The sequence below is a fragment of the Apis laboriosa genome, unplaced genomic scaffold (genome assembly GCF_014066325.1).
Source record: "Apis laboriosa isolate Shangri-la unplaced genomic scaffold, ASM1406632v1 scaffold38_cov145, whole genome shotgun sequence".
Lineage (NCBI taxonomy): Eukaryota > Metazoa > Arthropoda > Insecta > Hymenoptera > Apidae > Apis > Apis laboriosa.
The window spans coordinates 1,433,379-1,452,056 of record NW_025223092.1 but is presented as its reverse complement, the minus strand read 5'-3'; the positions used below and the strand labels follow the sequence as shown (position 1 = coordinate 1,452,056).

Below are 18,678 nucleotides of genomic sequence, written 5' to 3'. Positions count from 1 at the left end.
ATTCAAAAATATTATTACACATTTCTAAAAAAATTAATTAAAAATATATTCGTAAATGCTTTGATAAAACATATATAAAATTCGTCAATTTTAATATTATATAAATCCCATCAGAAATACAGTTCACACGCGCGATACACGAAATTTTCACACGCAAATTTAACCACGAAAATCCTCATGCGGTCGATTAAAGGATTTAATGCCGATTGGAATCAACCGCGATTCTAATGGTACAAATCGCATTCGTAGCAGAACAATAACGATTACGTCTACTTTTCGAGCGTGAAGATTTCGCGCTGTAAAACCATTAAACGTTTAAACTAAAATGGACACGATCGAGGTAAAACGCGGGAAATTCGTGTTCGAAACGACGCAATCGACGATAGATTCGCTTCGCGCATTGTTCCACGGAGTATAACAGCTTCCGTTATTGGATAATACTTGAGTTACACGTGTTTTGATTCGCTCGGTGTCTATTTCTCGCATGGTGACTTAATCAATTCGTAATCGAGGGTAAGTGACTCGAAACGATCGCTCGTTCGAGTACTGGAAGATGAACGGATAAGAATTTCGATCATTGTCATTAGATCGTGAATTCGGTGTATTTCAATCGTAATTTCATCATCGATTTTCCAACGTCAACTTGTTCCTTTGTTTCTTGTTTGCTCGTTAGTCTCGTATTGTTTTTTCATTGACCTGTTTTGGAAATAAGCAATTATCAGTTTTAAGGCAATTAAGGAATGACGTAAATTCGATTATTGCAAGATTATGATTCTCCGTTCGATTGAAACATTTTTATTTTATTTTATTTTGTAAAATTTTTATTGTTTAACATTTGTGAAAACAGACAAAATTGCGTATGAAAATTATGGATTTTAAGATTCTTTCGTGGAGAATTTTAAATATTAAACGATGAAAATTATAAATTATAAAAAATTAATAATAAATTATAAAAAAGTTTAATAATAAAGCAAAAATAATATATATTATAATTTAATATGATAATTGGTAATAAAAACAATAATAATAACAATTAAATATATGTAAATTCGATTTTGTTAATTATAATTCGCTGTTTGTTTGATTGTTTTATTCTGATAATTTTACGTTGGATTCAATTAATATATAATAAAAGAAGAAAATATATTACATATATAAGTAAATAGTTTGTTTATCTGGAATTTCAAACATGATGAAAATTGCTTTTAATAATAAAATAATAATATAATATAATATATATAATTATAATATAATATAAATACAATTAATATTGAAATAATAATAATAACAATTAATAATTAAATACTAATAATGATTACTTTGAATGATCTTGATTAAATTTGCAACATCTCTTTATTTTATTAAGTCTATTTCATTTTATGAATTTAGAATTTTTATTAAATTTAAATGATTATATTGAAAGAGAATGTTAGAATGTTAATCGTATACAAATAGATTTTTTTATATAAAATTTCAAATAACTCAATGGAAAAGTATTTTCAATAATAAAATAATAATAACGATTATATTATGAATTAAAACTTTTACTCTGTTTTCCAATTTTCTCTTAACTTCTCTTTATTTCCAATTTTCCCATAATTTTGCAAATATATTTTTGATTACTGAAATATTAAATAATATAATGAATATCATATTTATAAATCATAGTTAAAATAACAAAATAACAAAATAACAATAATTTAATTATGTAACACCACTTCACTTTCTTTGATTTTATTAAATTTTTTTAATAACACTGATTTATTGATTATTCATTAACTATATTATATATTCACATATATTCTTCACAATATTTCTATTTTTCTCTATTTTTTTTCTATTTCTCTATAATTTTTTTTTTGATTATTGTTATTTTATGTTTATACGATAAGCATGTTCATTTTTTCTTTTCATAATATTATTATATTAAAGCACATTAATAATATATTATTAATTACTAATAATATATTATAATATCATTATAATAATAATTATTAATTATTTCAATATTATTATATTAAAATTTATTATATTATATTATTATACTATATTAGATTATATTATTATATTATCATACATTGTTAAATTTATCAGAAATTCATTTATATTCGAATTCTTATCGTTTTATTTCTAAACTTTCTTCATTTAAATTTTCTTCATCAAAATTTTATCATACTCACAATAATAATAAATGAAATCAAAGTATCGATTTATTTTCCATCTTATCTTTTCGATGTCTATTTGTGTTAATTTACTGTTTCGTTTATATTCTCCATTTCTTCTACTATTCTAAGAATTTCTATACGAAGATTAAAGTTTCTTTTTTATACTTAGAATCCTACTTTGTATTCTAATAAATTCTATATTTGAAGAAAAAAAAAATATTCATATTCTTATTCTTCATTTATTCAACTTTGAATACAAATTGCTGAACGATTTTGTATATTTTATTGAGTAGCATTTGTATTATCTTTATTTTAATAATACAGATGAGTTATAATAATACATTATATTTCATGATATAGAAATATATGTATTAATTGGCAAAATTAAATAATGAATGGTTATTTAAATGGTTATTTTTATTTTTATTATAATTATGTTTAAATAATGTTTAATTAATAAATTTACGTATTAAATTAATGGCATGTATATATTTAAATTAATTTTTCTATAATTTTTTCTATTAAAAATTCATAATAAAATTTTCAATTACATTATCTGGCGCTAATATATTCTATGTCCAACATGTTCATAACATAGAATTCTATTTATCCTCCTATCGAAGAATAAATATGTTTATAAAATCAGTTGTTTATAATGTTTATAACGTTATAATAGTTTAAAAATGGGAGGTCGCTTTCTCAACATATTAAATATACTATGATGCTTAAAATATATTCTATAATTTTTCACATTACTATAATAATAATGACGATATTGAACATTATTATTTTATTAATTTTATTATTTAATTAATTTATCTTCTTAAATTAAATGCTTTTTAATTTAACTTGTCACAGCGTCAGTAGTAAGTGTCTCAATCACTGGTGACCCTGACATCCAATTTCTTAAATACTTAATAATGTTGGACTAACATTTTAAGGAAAAAATATTATTAAATTTTTTATTTAAGAAAAACAATATTATTTAAAATTTAATAAATGAAATTATAAATGGAAAGTGTATTAAAATTATTCACATTTCAAATATTAGTTCAAATTATTTCAAATTAATTATAGACTAATCTTTTACGGAATTTCCACAAACATATTATTTAATAAAAATTCAATTTTTCACAACCAGTATAATTTTCATCAATATAATTTCAAGATATTTATAAAATCCCAAACTTCACTCTTTTATGAAATTTTCATAAAAATCTAACTCGATCTATTCTACGCCATTCAGAATTAATGATCTCTTAAACATGGCTTTTAAACATCAGAGCAACCGATCTAAAATCATAAAAATAATATGGAAAGTAACAGTGTGCTGCTGGTAAGAAATACCATCGAATTTCTTGGTCGCGGAACGATGATCTCACTGCTCTAAAACAGAATGAAACCGAGCACTGGTCGTTTGCCCGTTATTTTCGTCGACGCAGTTACCCGGAAAATTTGCATCTTTTTCTGCACGTCCTTCGTGGCCGTGGCTTCTTTTCATCGTCGAAGAAACGACTTAGAAGCGGCCACGAGATAGCGCTGCGTGGCAAATTTCCTGGTGGCTCTTATCACGAACAGAAAGGTACGTTCGTCGTTTGCAACCGTCGTTTTCTTTCCTGAACGAACGTTAACTCCATTCGCTGGAGACAAATACTTTTTATTCTGGTTTTTCAAAACATTTCTGTGGCAACATTGAGGCTTTAATGCGAGAAAATTCTTATTAAATCTATTTTTTGTTTAATTATGTTTTGAACAAAATTATCTTTTATACTTGGAATATATTTTTTTTAGCTATTTATTATTATTACATATAAAAAATAAAATAAAAAATAAAAAAAGTAAAATTATCACATATAATTTTCATTTTTTTCTATGTTTTGTTTCCATTTATATAGTAAATGGAAGTACTATGAATATATAATCCGTTGGGATTGCGTAAAATCAAGATCTCCAACTCCTTCATGGTTAATATATCTGTTAATTACTATTCTATAACTTCAAATTTGTATACTATTAATGAATCTGTTTCTCTGTTAAATGTGTAATATTTGAAATTTCTAAACTTTAATCTCATTATATACGAACATATAACATATATAAGAACAATTTTTTTTTTCTTTGATTCTATATCTGTTATAAACTTTAATTTAATATAAATTAAATAATTTCACAAATATTTAATATATATAAATTATAATACATATTTAATAACTATAAGATAATGTTTCTTTGTTTATTTTATGTATAAATATTTATGATTATTTATGATTACAAATATTCTAATTCACATACTTAAATATCTTATGTTAACTATATAAACTATTTAATCATATGTTGTATGTAATCTTTTCATTGATTCCATTAAAGGAATAAATGAAATTTAGTTTTATCAGTTTACATAATAAATCTTTCTAAATCTAACATTAAAAATATTTTTATATACTCAAATATTCTAAGTATTATATATTCAAGTATTCTATACTATAATTTTTATTAGAATTTAATCACATCAATTTTTATTAATTAAAGATATTGAATCAATCATAATTTTTAGTGTTCAAAGTTTCTACATTATACATTTTATTTTTATATTATTATATAAAATATACATATCGTATATGAGAATGATTTTCTATTGATTCTAACAAAAGATACTCTACATAATTTAGCTTTCAAATATTCTGACATTACAAATATATATTCATGTAAAGATATTCAAATATCCTTTTATACAAAATAATGCTTCTTTATAGATTTTATTATAAGATAAAAGACATAATTGTACCATAATTTTTATTATTCAATTTATATATTTAAATTATACATAAATTCTATTGATAATTGATTACACAATATTTTTCTATTTATCTTATTAGAACATTCAATGTATTTATTAAATATCTTTATATATAAAATTTGCTAATACTGCTAATAAAAAATTTTATCGTACAAATATAATAAACATAATAAATATAGATAGTGTTTTCTATTGATTCTCTTATAGAATTCTACATAATATAATCTATATATAAATCTATACATAAACTTTTATAGTATTTATATATATTTATTAGTATTTATTATTTTTATTAGTATTATTATTAATATATTATTAATATTATTATTAGTATATTATTAGTATTATTATTATATTTATTATATTATTATTAGTATTATTATTATATTTATTAGTATTATTATTAGTATTTATAAACAATGCTTTTTTATTGCTTTTACTATATACAATGTTCAAGACATTTCACATCTGCTCCTATCATAAACCTTTTTTTCCAAACATATAATGTCAAAAACATATATAAACTCTGTTGGTAGTTGATCATATAAGACACTTGTATCGCCACTTCTGAATCCTTGTCAAACATGTACACGTATCAGGGAACGCACCATCCATCGACGATATTTTCCCTTCCCATTGGATAACGTCAAGGTTTACGAAGAAAATTCGTAGAAATCCAGGGACTCCAGGATCGTTGAATATCTAGGCCCGTCCTCCGTGGAAGGAGATTTGACAAATGGTTTTATCCGGCAGTTGACGCCTCAGTTGACGCGCGTACGTGCACGTGACACGTGTCGCGTGTGTCGCCTCGTGTGACCTCGGCCTCCCAATAGGGAACCTGAGAATATGTCATTCCTCGACGTTCGTGAAATGGATGGTGAGGCTTGACGCCATCCTCGATCCTGAAATTTTGGACGACCAACGGGAGTTGGAAGAGTGGAAGGGTGATCGCGTTGCCGATTTGACAGTCTTTCGTGAACGATTCTCGTCCGGCGAAATAATGCGTCGACAACCCGATTACGTATTGAATGAACATCGATCTAGATTCAATCCGAAAGCAATTTCTTTTTGAGTCGCGTCGTGAGCAATAAATGGCTGAATGATAACTTTGCCTCCTGGCAATCGATTTCGAATAAATGTGAATTTCTTTTTTTTTTTTTTTTGGTTATTTGATTTTTGTTTTATCAATTTGTTGGGAGGATTCTTTAAGAAAGAAAAAATGAATTTTTGATTTATTATTTTTGACTGATTATTTGATTAGGTTTAGGAGGTTAGATAAATATAATCTGTTTTTTTTTCCATTTATCCATATTTAGATATTTTTATAATTTTGTAATAACGCGTGTTGTTCAATGTCTACATTCCCTTCATAATTTGTTGATTAATAATATTATTATTAAAATTATTAATTAATTATAAAATATATATTTATAAGTTTATAATTATATGTTGAATAAAATAATAAAATAATTCAATAAAATTTGGTTCTTTAAATAATATTGAAAACTATTTCGCAAATAAGTCATAATGAAAAATTAAAATAGTAAAATTCGAAGAAATTGAAAGTAATATAAAATTTTACAAATGATAAAATATCATTTATATATGAATACAATTTGCCTTAATTGTTATTCTGAAAAAATAAAATTAAAATTAAAATAAAAATAAAAATCTGTATAATAAAAGAATTTAAAATTTTGATACATCATGATCATTTGATATATCATCAAATGATAATACTATATAAATATTACATTAAAAAATGAATCATTAATTATATTTATTAATAAAAACTTCCTAAAAAGAAATAATTTTTTCTTTCTTTTAAACATATGCTTTCGTCCATAAATCATCGGATATTTAATAATATGTTTTTAGATACAAATAAACATTATTATTATAATATGATTGTAATTGATTTTAACTAGTTAACTATTTATATTATAAATAAATAAAGCGTATTATTTAATTCCTCAAATTAAAAAAATTTCTTTAAAATTAGAAGAAATATAATGTTACAAATATTTTTGTTTCTTTAAATCTTATAAAATTATAAAATTTACAAATAAAATAATTTTAATAAAATAGGATAAGAAACCAAAATATTAAAGAATAAATTAACATGATATGTTTAATATCATCAAATATATATTTATTAATAATATTTATTATAAATAGTAATATTTATTTTTACTTTAATCTTATCAATCATGAAATAAAGAGTAATAAAAGTTTACATTACATTAATTATATTTTATATCCTATTTTCTAAAAAAAAAAAAACTAATAATTTTTATCTGCATCAGCAACACGGCTTATTTTAATCGCGATACTTTTTGCTATACCACGATTAAAGTAACGCTTCAGTAGAACTCCACAAAGCAGAATAGACTTAATAACAGTCTCTTGCAATCTCTCTTGGCTAAATTTCGAAATAATCTCTCTAAATACGCTAAACGCAGTCTCGAGCCTCTATAATCCGAGCATTTGCACCGAGGGTTAGCTCCTTGTTCTCTGAATTGTTTCGCAAAGCAAAATGCTTAATTTACCGATGTCAGCTGCAACGGGCGGAAAAAATCGCTCGGCTATATGCAACATCCGACCCGATGTTTTCGCATAGCTGCGTACAGTAAACGGGTGGAAACAGTGCGCGAGAACCATCTGGTAATAATGTTCGGTTCGAGAACACGCCGAGCTACGACTGTTTCCACGGCTGTTTGAAGCGGGAAGAACCTTGGGTGAAAGAGCGATCGAGAACGAACGCGGTGGGGTGGAAGGAGAATGAAAACAACGAGGCGAACTCGCTAATTGCAAAAACTGCCTGCAGCGTCGTCCAGTGTTGGGTTGGCTTCACGGTTGGTTTCTCGGACGTGGAAGAAACAAATAGGCCCCTGAAACATAACTATTCGACTAACACGTTGGAAATTTTCTATGCCTTATTCGCTCGTGCGTCGGTCGAGTAAACCTTTCTGTTTAATTCATTTTAATAATTCACCAGTTTTGATTGTTATGGAAACTCTCGTATTTGAATTAGTAGAGAGAGAGAAAAATGAAACATATAGCAAAAAGTATTTTTTAGGATGCATAATTGGATGATAATTTATTCGTTCTTATATTTGTGAATTTTAGAGATCAAAATAAACACTAAAATTGGTATACAAGTTATAAATGTTAGTTGAGGCTTATTTATTAAATTATGAGAAGCTGAAGTTTGATTAGGAAAACGGCTCCAAATTGTTATATTATATATAATAATTATAAATATTGTATTGTATTTATGAAATTTTTTTAAGTTTGGAAAATTTGATATTATTATATATCTTTTCTATGAAAAAAAAATTGTAGTTAAAAAGAGTTAGTTCTTATTGAATGAAAAATTTGATTATATGAATAATTATATTTATTCAAACAAAAATTCACTAGTGAGTGACAATTTGTTTTAATATTAAAGGAATCTAATTTTTTTTGGTTATTTAGTTAATTTTTAATAGAATAATAAAAATTAATAATTTTTTTAATATTAATACAATGGTGATTATAATTATGATATTTTTGTATTTCATTTCATTATCAAAATCTTTTTTCAAATACTTGAAATATTTCAATATGAAAGGATATCTTTATTATTATTTTAGTTTTCTATGAAAAAAAACTCCTCATATTTATACATATATATATATATATATATATTTCATAACAGATATTATATAGGGATTATAATAAATATTCAGAAAAATTTGAATGTGCAAAAATGTATATAATATATAAAGATATATTTAAAATAAAATAAAATGCTTATTATAATATTTATTTATTTTTTTTAATATGATAAATTTAAATATGATATATATGATAAATTAAAAATGAGAATAATCTTCATAAAAGTTTTAAAGTATATGAAAAAGTATATTAATAATAAAGTGCAAAATGAAAAAAATTTGCAAAATATGAAAAAATATATATAATATGCAAAGATATACTTAAAGTAAAGTGTTCATTATAACATTTAAGAAATAAACTATTTTCTTTGAATTCATGAAAATATCAATTTATTAAATATTCTCGATCTAATAGTCTTTTAAAAGCATTATGAAAAAATTATATATTTTATAGAAAAAACTATTGATGTAATTAATATTATCAATAATCAATTATATCAATTATAATAATCAATATTTATAAAATTGAAAAATTATATAAATTATAAATTATATATATAACATTGATCAAAATATTATCATATTTTAGATTTTTCAATTTTTTATAAATTTCTTTCTCTCTAATTTCTTGTATAAAAATATAATTTTAAAATCTAAAGTAAATATATCATAAATATATCATAATTTATTACTATTAAGAAATTATATAAAGATATCAAGACATTATATTTATTAAATAATAAATAGTTAAGTAATAAAAAATTGTTAGCAAAAAAAAATATATAAATAAAATAAAATCATAATATTTAGTTTAAAATTCATTCTCTAAAAGTGTAATAATGTAATATTTTAACAAAAAATTATAGAGAAAATCTCTTCTATATATTTATAAAAAATATTACTTGAAAAACTGGAGTATGCTAATATCTTTGTTTAGTATTATGCATATATTTAACACGAGAACTAAAATAGAAAAAAAGAGATTAATTAACAGTATCGAATTTTAAACATGGAAAATACGATATCTTGCGTTTCTTTCTCATTGCCATTAATTGTATTTTGCAATATTTTCTCAAATTTTTGATTTTTTAAATTTTTGTTTCAAAAAGAAAATTAAAAAGATTCAGAATTGGTTCAATTTCTGGATATTATACGATTTGTGGAAAATATAAAAAAAAGATATATATATACGTGGTTCGTGAATTGTTCGCTCTTTTGTGGAACAGCTGCGTTTTATCTTCACGACACCGGCAACGCGTGCCATTTTCACGTTCTGCAAAGTTTTTCCACTCTTCCATCGCTGATAGACGTACTGCGTCTCTATTTCGTATATTAGCGATATCCACGATAAATGGTACTTGCATCTTCTGTGCACATTTTTTTCATTATTCGATGGATTTTTAATAATTCGTGATTAATATGATTTGTTGATAATAAATGAAAATTAATGGAAAAAATCTAGTTTTTGTATTTTTTTGATTTTTTATTACTCATTGCCTGAAAAAAAATACTTTAATTGTTGTAATCTCATAAATCAATTTAGATGCGATTTAGATTCGTCTGTAAAAAAGTTTTTGAATTCAAGATAAATTAATTGTTAATTATTTAATATTTTGTTGTGTTTTTAAATAATACAATTTTTATTTCCATAATTATGTATCCGGTATAATATTTGAATATTAAAATATTTTTTATCTTTGATAAATTTATAGATAAAAAAATTTTTTTTATCATATTAGAAAAGATAAATATTCTCAAAGATTATTTTTTTGATGCAATATTCTAAAAATTTATTCATCTTTAAATGTGGATTCTAAAAACAAATCAATAAAAACTTGTACTCAAATAACTTTTGAATTTTTTTTATAAATATAAAAAGAAAATTTTAATAAATATAATATATATTTTATATACAAAAATATTAAAAATTTTACAATATAATTATTTCTGATCAAACTTTATCATAACATTTTTGTTGTATTCTTATTTATAAATTATATTCTTGTATTTTATTCAATTACGAAATATTCTATGTACATATATATTTCAAATAATCATTTAGAATAAAGAATAAAAGATGTAATTTTTTCTCAAATTCTTTCGATCTTATCATCAAAATAAAGACAAAAAAAATAACTGTCATGCCTGCAATAAAACATTATTTGTCATAACAAAACAACATTTTCCACTTTAGAGAAAATAACGATAGATATATAAGAGACACGTTTAAAAAAAAAAAAAACATTTGTTTCATGATTAAACGAAATAACGTTTGCAAATAACAGAAACTGAATGATGATCGACATTTCAATCAAGCCATCATCTTCCTCCGTCTGATCAATTATACAGTTCATTTCATTCTACTCACGTGTGATTGTAGCTTTGTATCCTCTTTTCTAACGTGCCACTAATATACTAAGTAAGATTATCATCTGCAACCTATTCTGTTCAAATATCTTCGAATTAACGAGTCGATTGTTGGAATTATGTTTAAAGGAGAATCGTTTCGCAGGAAACAACTAGAGATAAGGGACATCGATCAGTTTATAATTACTAAGTGTAATTATCTTTTAATTAAACCCCGTTTCGAAAGAGTGCTTGGTTAAATAGAAGCGTAATTAAGATTGATGAATAGTACGCTATAAAGAAGACAACTTGAAATAATTATGACACCGAGAAAATTGAACATCATCCGGCTAATCTGTTTTCTTATTTATTCGATGGAAAATATTATAATGATGTATTATTATTAATTTTATTATTGTTTTATTAAATTTGTTGATTGGATCAGCGGAAATTCTCTAGTTTAATTCAGAAATAAACGAGCATTTAATTTGAATAAAGGTGTGCTTCAGAATAGTAGCGTCTGATTATGCATTGACACTTTCTACTTATACTATATAAATATACAGATATAAATATATATTTTGTTGTTTCTTCTTTTCGTATTTTAGATATTCAACTATTTTATTAATTTTATATTAATACTAATTTAATTAATTTAATATTGATTTAATTTTTATGTTTCTTCAAATTTTAATTTTACTTATTTATTTTTAATATTGTAATGTAAAACTGTAATGTCTGTTTGAATCATAGTAATTTATTATTATATAATTATTATTATAAATAATTAGTAATAATATTTATAATTTAAAAATAAAGAAACCACAAAAAGATAGAAAAATTATATTAAATTAATTAATTCAATTATTCGAAATATAATAATTTTTACTATTTACATCATTAATAATACACGTGAAATATAATAAAAATGTATATATTATTTTTTTAAATATTCATATTTTTTAATTGCATTACGTTTGAAACATATTTCGAATATATTTAACGAGCTTATAACGGTTGACTTTTATTGGATTGTTTTGAAACTTGGCAACATTTTTGACAGTCGATATATTCTGTTTTATATTTGACAAGATTGGAAAAGGATTATTTATTATCATCTTTTGTCAAACATCGACGTGATAAATTCGGAAAAATACTAGTTGGACATTAAATTCAAAAATTATATAGAAAAATCCTACATAAAAACGTTGTTTTTTTTACAAGAAAATGTTATATTTGTTGTGTCAACGAAAAATAGATATAAATACTGGAATTTAGTTGGAATGTTGAATATCCTCGAAATATCGATAACATGCATACAACTAAATTATATCATATTTATTAATTAATGATATAATTAATAATTATATAGGAATGACATAATTATTTTATTATTCAATAATTGCAATTATTAATTATATTTTATTTTAAATAGAAATATTTATTTATCTGAAAGTAATAACGATATCTTAAAGAAAATTGTGACAAAAATATTCATATATTCAATATATCACATAGAATATATCTAATTATCTTTTTTTATTGAAATTTTTCTTAATAGAAAAGCAAACTTATATTGACATATTATTTTAAAGAATTTATTATCGATAAGAAAAAAGAATTTTTTAAGAAATAACTATTATTTAATAAAAATAATGATTTCCATAAAGTATTCACTATCTGAATTTTATTTCAAAAAATAAAAAACTTCTTAAAATTTCATTACACATATAATGCGAGAAATATTCAAATAATTTCAGTTAATAATCAATTTCAAATTCATGCAAAAAAACATACATTATTGAAATATATGTATACAAAATCAAATAAATATTTCAATATAATTTGAGAAATAACTTTTCACTTGAAATACCATTTTATCAGCACTGAATGAAATAATATCTTCAAATATTAAAAAAACAATCCAATATCTTCAAATTTTCACTTTTCTTATCAGATATTAATACTTTTTTTCCAACAACAAACATTTATATTATATTTAAAAAAAGAAGTAATATTTACAATGTAAGAAATGAAAAAATAGCATTTCTGGATCACTATTGAACTTTTTATTTTAATTTTCCAATTCTTTTCACATTATTTCAAATTTTCTCCTAAATAATTTTTCAAACTTTTTCAAACAATTCAGCTAATTTAATTGATCAATAAGATAATAAGATAATAAATAATAAGATCAATAAGATAAAAAAAAAAAAAGAATCGTGAATCTTATTTTCATTCCAATTCATGCAACGCGTTGTAAAAGTTCGATAGGTCCAGATATTTCAATACTCTTTGGGGAGGAGGATTTAAGCAGTGATCGATGAAATCGTTGTATTTCCTGGCAATTCGTTGCAGGCTTGCCAGCGGTTACGAACGACCGCACGCGTCACTCGTTCGTACACGTTTGGTCCAATGAGCGAAACGCGAGCGAGCATGGCCCCAATTAATTTGCAATCGATTATACGGGCCGCGTTTTAACGTCACGTAACAAGCAATTCGTACCTGCCTCCCGGCTATATTTCTATTATGCATTATGTTTTACCTACATGGAGACATTAAAGGAGGATACGGGTTTAAACGCGAACAAAAGGTGCGGTGATTTCGATAACTTCGGTCTGCTTTGGGATAGCGTCTTTGTTAGAGGATTAATTAAGTATCATATTGCATTAAAAATTTAATTAATTTTTTTTTTGAATCAGCATTGAAATTAAGTTATATAGGAAATGAAAAAATATTCGATATTTATCTCGATAAAAATGAAATATTTAATAAATGTATACTTTGGGTAAAGATAAAATATCTGTTAAATCAAAACAAATAAAATTAGGATTCAGAAAAGAAGATAATTAATTAATTTGATACAGATTAGATTCTGTTTATCGATACAATAATATTTTCAAATCATCGTTAACTTCATTACTAACAGCAAATTATACAATTTCAGATGTCCTGACAGCGGGCCCCGGGCCACCAGGATGCCGACAGACGACGACTATGGCCGAAGAGAACGTCTCCTACTGCACCAACATCCGATCCCTCAGTACGGGTCCTCGTCATCACCGGTTCCAGGATCGAGTGGCGGAACGAGCGGAAGTGTCGGGTCCCAGATCGGTTCCACTAGCTCCTCAGATTGTTACAAGCAAGCGCAACAACAGCAAACGAACGATCTACGCACGAGCGTGTCGAGCGTCGCCAGTCAAGATCGTTACCAATCGGATCAATCCTCTCAAGGGAACGAGCACGTCGATTATGGAGTCCGGGAGCGAATGTCAGGCATCGAGAGGCACGATAAATCAACGGACAAGCCGACGATCGACGACTTCCCCAAGTCGTGCGCGGAAACTCGTTCGATACAGTCGAGTTGCGAGCGATTCGGTCATTATCAGAGCCAAGAGAGATTCGGCCAGCCCTCTTTGCAAGCGCACCACCAGTTCACCCCAGGGAGAACGAGCAACTCTGGCCAAACATTGCCGCAAAACGTTCTTGTCGACCGTTTTCCACGTTTCAACGAGCTCACAAGCCTCCACGGTGACCAGAGATTGTCCTTGGCCCCGAGCGAACGTTTCCAACCGGCCACCACCACCGAGCTTCGATTCCATCACCTGGCCAACGAGCTGGTCAATGCCTCCACAGGCAACGAATACGCGAACACGAATATTTTGGTGTCGGGATGCGCGACCAGTCCATTCTCGTCCGAGACGTTCCCCTCTCCGCCATCACCGGCACCTGCCAACGACCGTTTCGTCCCACCACCACCTTTGTCACCTAGCCCAAGCGAGAAGTACGCCTCGACCCAGAGTCTGGCTGGTTATCCTGCTGCTGATAGGATTTTGGCCCCAGGTTCTCCAAGCACCAGATATGGCGGGGGCACGGCACCAGCCTCACCGATGCCAGCTAAGGAGCGATTCTCCTCGGCGGAACGATTATTGGCCAATCAACAGTCGTCGAGTTCTATGCACGAGTCCAAGGATCAGCAACGATACACTGGAACAAGTGATCGCTTGTTGTCCGGCTCGTCACCGGTGTTGGGAAGTCTACAAGCCGGTCTACAAGGAGACAGGAACGGAATATACACAACCGGCAAGGATACAACCGCATCGAGATACGGTGCCATTTCTACGGACCGTTTGCTCTCCTCGTCACCTATACACGCCCCAGTGCCAGAGAGATTTGCGAGCAAGTCGACCGATAGGTATCTCAGCGATTCGCCTGTACACGAACGATATCATCGACAGGAGACGACGTCAGGTATCCACCACGATCGTTACTCGACGATATCGTCGAGCGCTGAGAGATTCCTCTCGAATTCGCCCAATCCGGAGGCCTCCCATCAGCGATACTCCACGTCGACGGAGAGGTCTTTGCAGGTGTCGTCGAACGGCAACGAGCAGAGACGTTTGTACACCGATCGTGGCGTCGAGACGGTTTGTCAGAAGTATACGGACAGATCGACTGGATCCCCCGCGCCCACGGATTTTAATAGATATTCCAGTTTCCAGGAAGTGGGAGGCACACAGTCCAGATACAGCACAGCTGATCGTTTCAACGATCTCGCGATACAACGTTGCGGCCAATCACGGGCGAACGACAGATTCTGCGTGCCCAACGATCGTTACTTGGTTAGCTCGTCACCAGGACACGATGGGAGACTGGCCAATAACGACGTGGCTAACAGGTACGTCGTTTCGGGATCGTCGACGGAACGACTGCTCTCTGCGACGTCCTCCTCATCCTCCTCCTCGACCGACACCGTCTCTCGTTATCACTCCTCCTACACGAACACCACGGCAACGCAATCCACCACGTCCAACGATCGTTTCACATCCATCTCTCCCACTCCCGAGATGGCCAATACGAATCTCCGCTCGGGAACAACCGGAACGACTAGTTGTACAGCAAGTTCCGGCTATCAGGCCGCGACAAAAACAAGCGTCGTGGACAAGTATCTTCAGGTGTCGAAGTCCGTGCAGAGTTACGGAAGCGATCGTTACACTGTTGGCAATTCTGTTGGCGACCAGTTCGATACCAGACTCGGCCAGGACCGTTATGACAGATTCTCGAACCCTGCCGCTAGCACGGATCGTTTCACATCTTCCTCCGGTACTCCTGATCGTTTTCATTCTGCCACTGATAGATACTCGCCTGTGCGCGCCGCTGACAAGTATCTGTCCCTGCCTAAGCCTAAGGATCGATACACTGGTCGCATAACGCCGATCTCGTCTTGCGGCACGTCGGTAGCCGCCACGTCCACCGATCGAACTTATGGATCGAGCACCGCGACCGGAAGCTACGTTCCGCCAACGGCTCACACACCTGTGGAACGATACGTGCCTCAACCGCCTCCGGAGGTCCTCTACCCGGACAGATACGTGGATAGATACGTGCCACCATCCGCGCACACGCCCACCGACCGTTATGTGCCCACCAACGATCCAACCGATCCTTACATGAGGCGAGATCTCGGTTTCCATCATCATTATCGGCTACCACCACCTGCCGGCTATCCATACCATCAGTCGCACTTCCGGCTTCGCGGTTTCGCGTATGCATCGCCTGGCCGCCTAGGTGGTAGCCCAGGCTCGAGCAGCTCAAGCAGTTCGGCGTCTAATCAGAGGGATGGCGGGTTCTCGATGTCGCCATTGTTGCGACCCAAGGTGCGCGCGTCTGCGGTCGAGTTCCCGACCACGTCCACAGGTGTCGTTACGCGCCACGTGTGCACCAACCCCCCATCTTGTTGCAACGAGGCGTCATCAAGTGGGAGATCTTGCTGCCAGGCGATTAGGAGATCATTGCCACCAGGCGCGCTGCCGTCGATATCTACGCAGTCCTCTTGGTGAGTTTTTATAATGAATTTTTTTTGTATTATTATTTTAATTATTCGTAAATTATTTTAGAGATATGTACTTATCGTAGATTGATTTTTCTTTATTTGAGATCGTATGGAGAGGGTAAAAGAAATATTTTTATATTTAATTTTTTTGTAATAATATTATAGGTGATACAATGAATGAAGAGTAGTTTATTATTTATAGATATAATTTGTAAATATAAATAATCTACAAAAGCTCGTTTTATTTAAAGTTGTTGCAAGAAAATTAGGCAATATTTTTTTCATTTATTGAACGCAAAGATAAATAATGATTTATGTAATATAAGATTAATATATCATGGAATCTTTGCAAAATTGATTCTAAAACATAAGAAATTTGATTTATAAATATATCAATTGAAGTTTATTTATTAAGTTATAAGCAATTGAAATTTACATTAGATGAAGCGGAGATAATTTTATCTCATTTTCATTTTATATATTACAAATTTAAATGAAATTTATTAAACTTATAATTTAAATTAGTAGATTAAGATAATAATTTCTTATTATATAATACAAAGCATATATGGATCAATTTTTTTTTTTAAATTATGAATTTTTTAGATAATCGATTTAAATTATTATTTTTTATATTAAAAACGTTTTTTATATTAAAAAAATTATTAATTTTTATTATATATAAATAACGTAATAGATTTTTATAAGGAATGATCGTCTGCATTTATTATTAAGAAATATATGATTCTATTTAAAAAAAACATCTATAAAAATAATAATAATAATATCAAATTATATTAATTCTCCACACTATAAAATCTTTAAATAAAACATTTTTTTACAATAAAAAATATGGAAATTATTTGAAATGATCATTTTACTAAAACATAAACAATTTGGCAGACTAAAATATTAATCTGTATTACTTATCCTCCATCTAATCAATTATATTCGATTCTTGACACTCAATTAATCAATCAAATGGACACTTTTTCCAAAATATATACTTTCTCTTTTTTACAATAAATAATATAAAAATTATTGAAAATAATCACTTTCCTATATATCCATAAAATATTTGGAAAAATTGAAAATTTTACGAAAGCATAAACAATTTGCCAGATAAAACAAAATCCAAAGAAACAAATTTTTAATGTTCCCCTATCAATTATCCTTCATCTAATCAATTATACCCAATTCCACGTTCGACACTCAATCGATCAATCGTAATGGATATTTCTTCCAGAATATACATTCTCTCCCAAATAAAAGAGGAGGGGTATGAAAGTAAACTCGAAAAGATAGATAAATCTTTGTTAACGACGGAAGTTCTTGTATTAAAGTTGAATAGATTTTTCTGACCTCGGCCAGAATTACGGGAAGAGATTTCTGGTTTAATTCTCGTGGGTGAGGTAACCGGTGGAAAAAATTAATTGCCACACAAATGGAAGTCAGCAATGGGTATAAAAGGAATTGTACGTGGAGATTGAGCCCATGGATTAGGGAATACATGGATCCGGATAATATACGTGTCTCGTGTAATCATACTGACTTTGGAATAAAGCTCACGAATTAGAATAGGTGAGCCTTAATTGCGAGATGAATGTTATTTATGGGGATGGAAAGTGGAAATCTTGTACGGAACAAGGTTTTGTCGTAATATAGTCTGAAACTGTGCGAGTGGCGCATTGTTCTCATTTACCATGAAGATGGATATTAGGAAAACAACCGTTTCGTAGCAAGCATAATACATACGTATTACCATGGTGTTACGTTATGGTGGAAATTGAGTGCTGTAGAAAGATCTTGTTGATTAACTCGTTGATTAATGCCATGTTTTCTTCGTGGTTCTACAGGATGGTGCGTGTAAATGGAATT

General features: G+C 28.5%; 1 protein-coding gene across 1 annotated transcript in view; it reads left to right on the top strand.

The window, feature by feature from the left end:
• LOC122715550 (inactive rhomboid protein 1) overlaps positions 1 to 18,678 on the top strand; it is a 348,614-nt gene that overhangs the window by 108,757 nt on the left and 221,179 nt on the right. The window contains 1 exon segment of the mRNA XM_043937820.1: positions 13,915 to 16,803. Coding sequence (XP_043793755.1) covers positions 13,946 to 16,803 — 2,858 coding nt within the window. The 5' untranslated portion in view covers positions 13,915 to 13,945.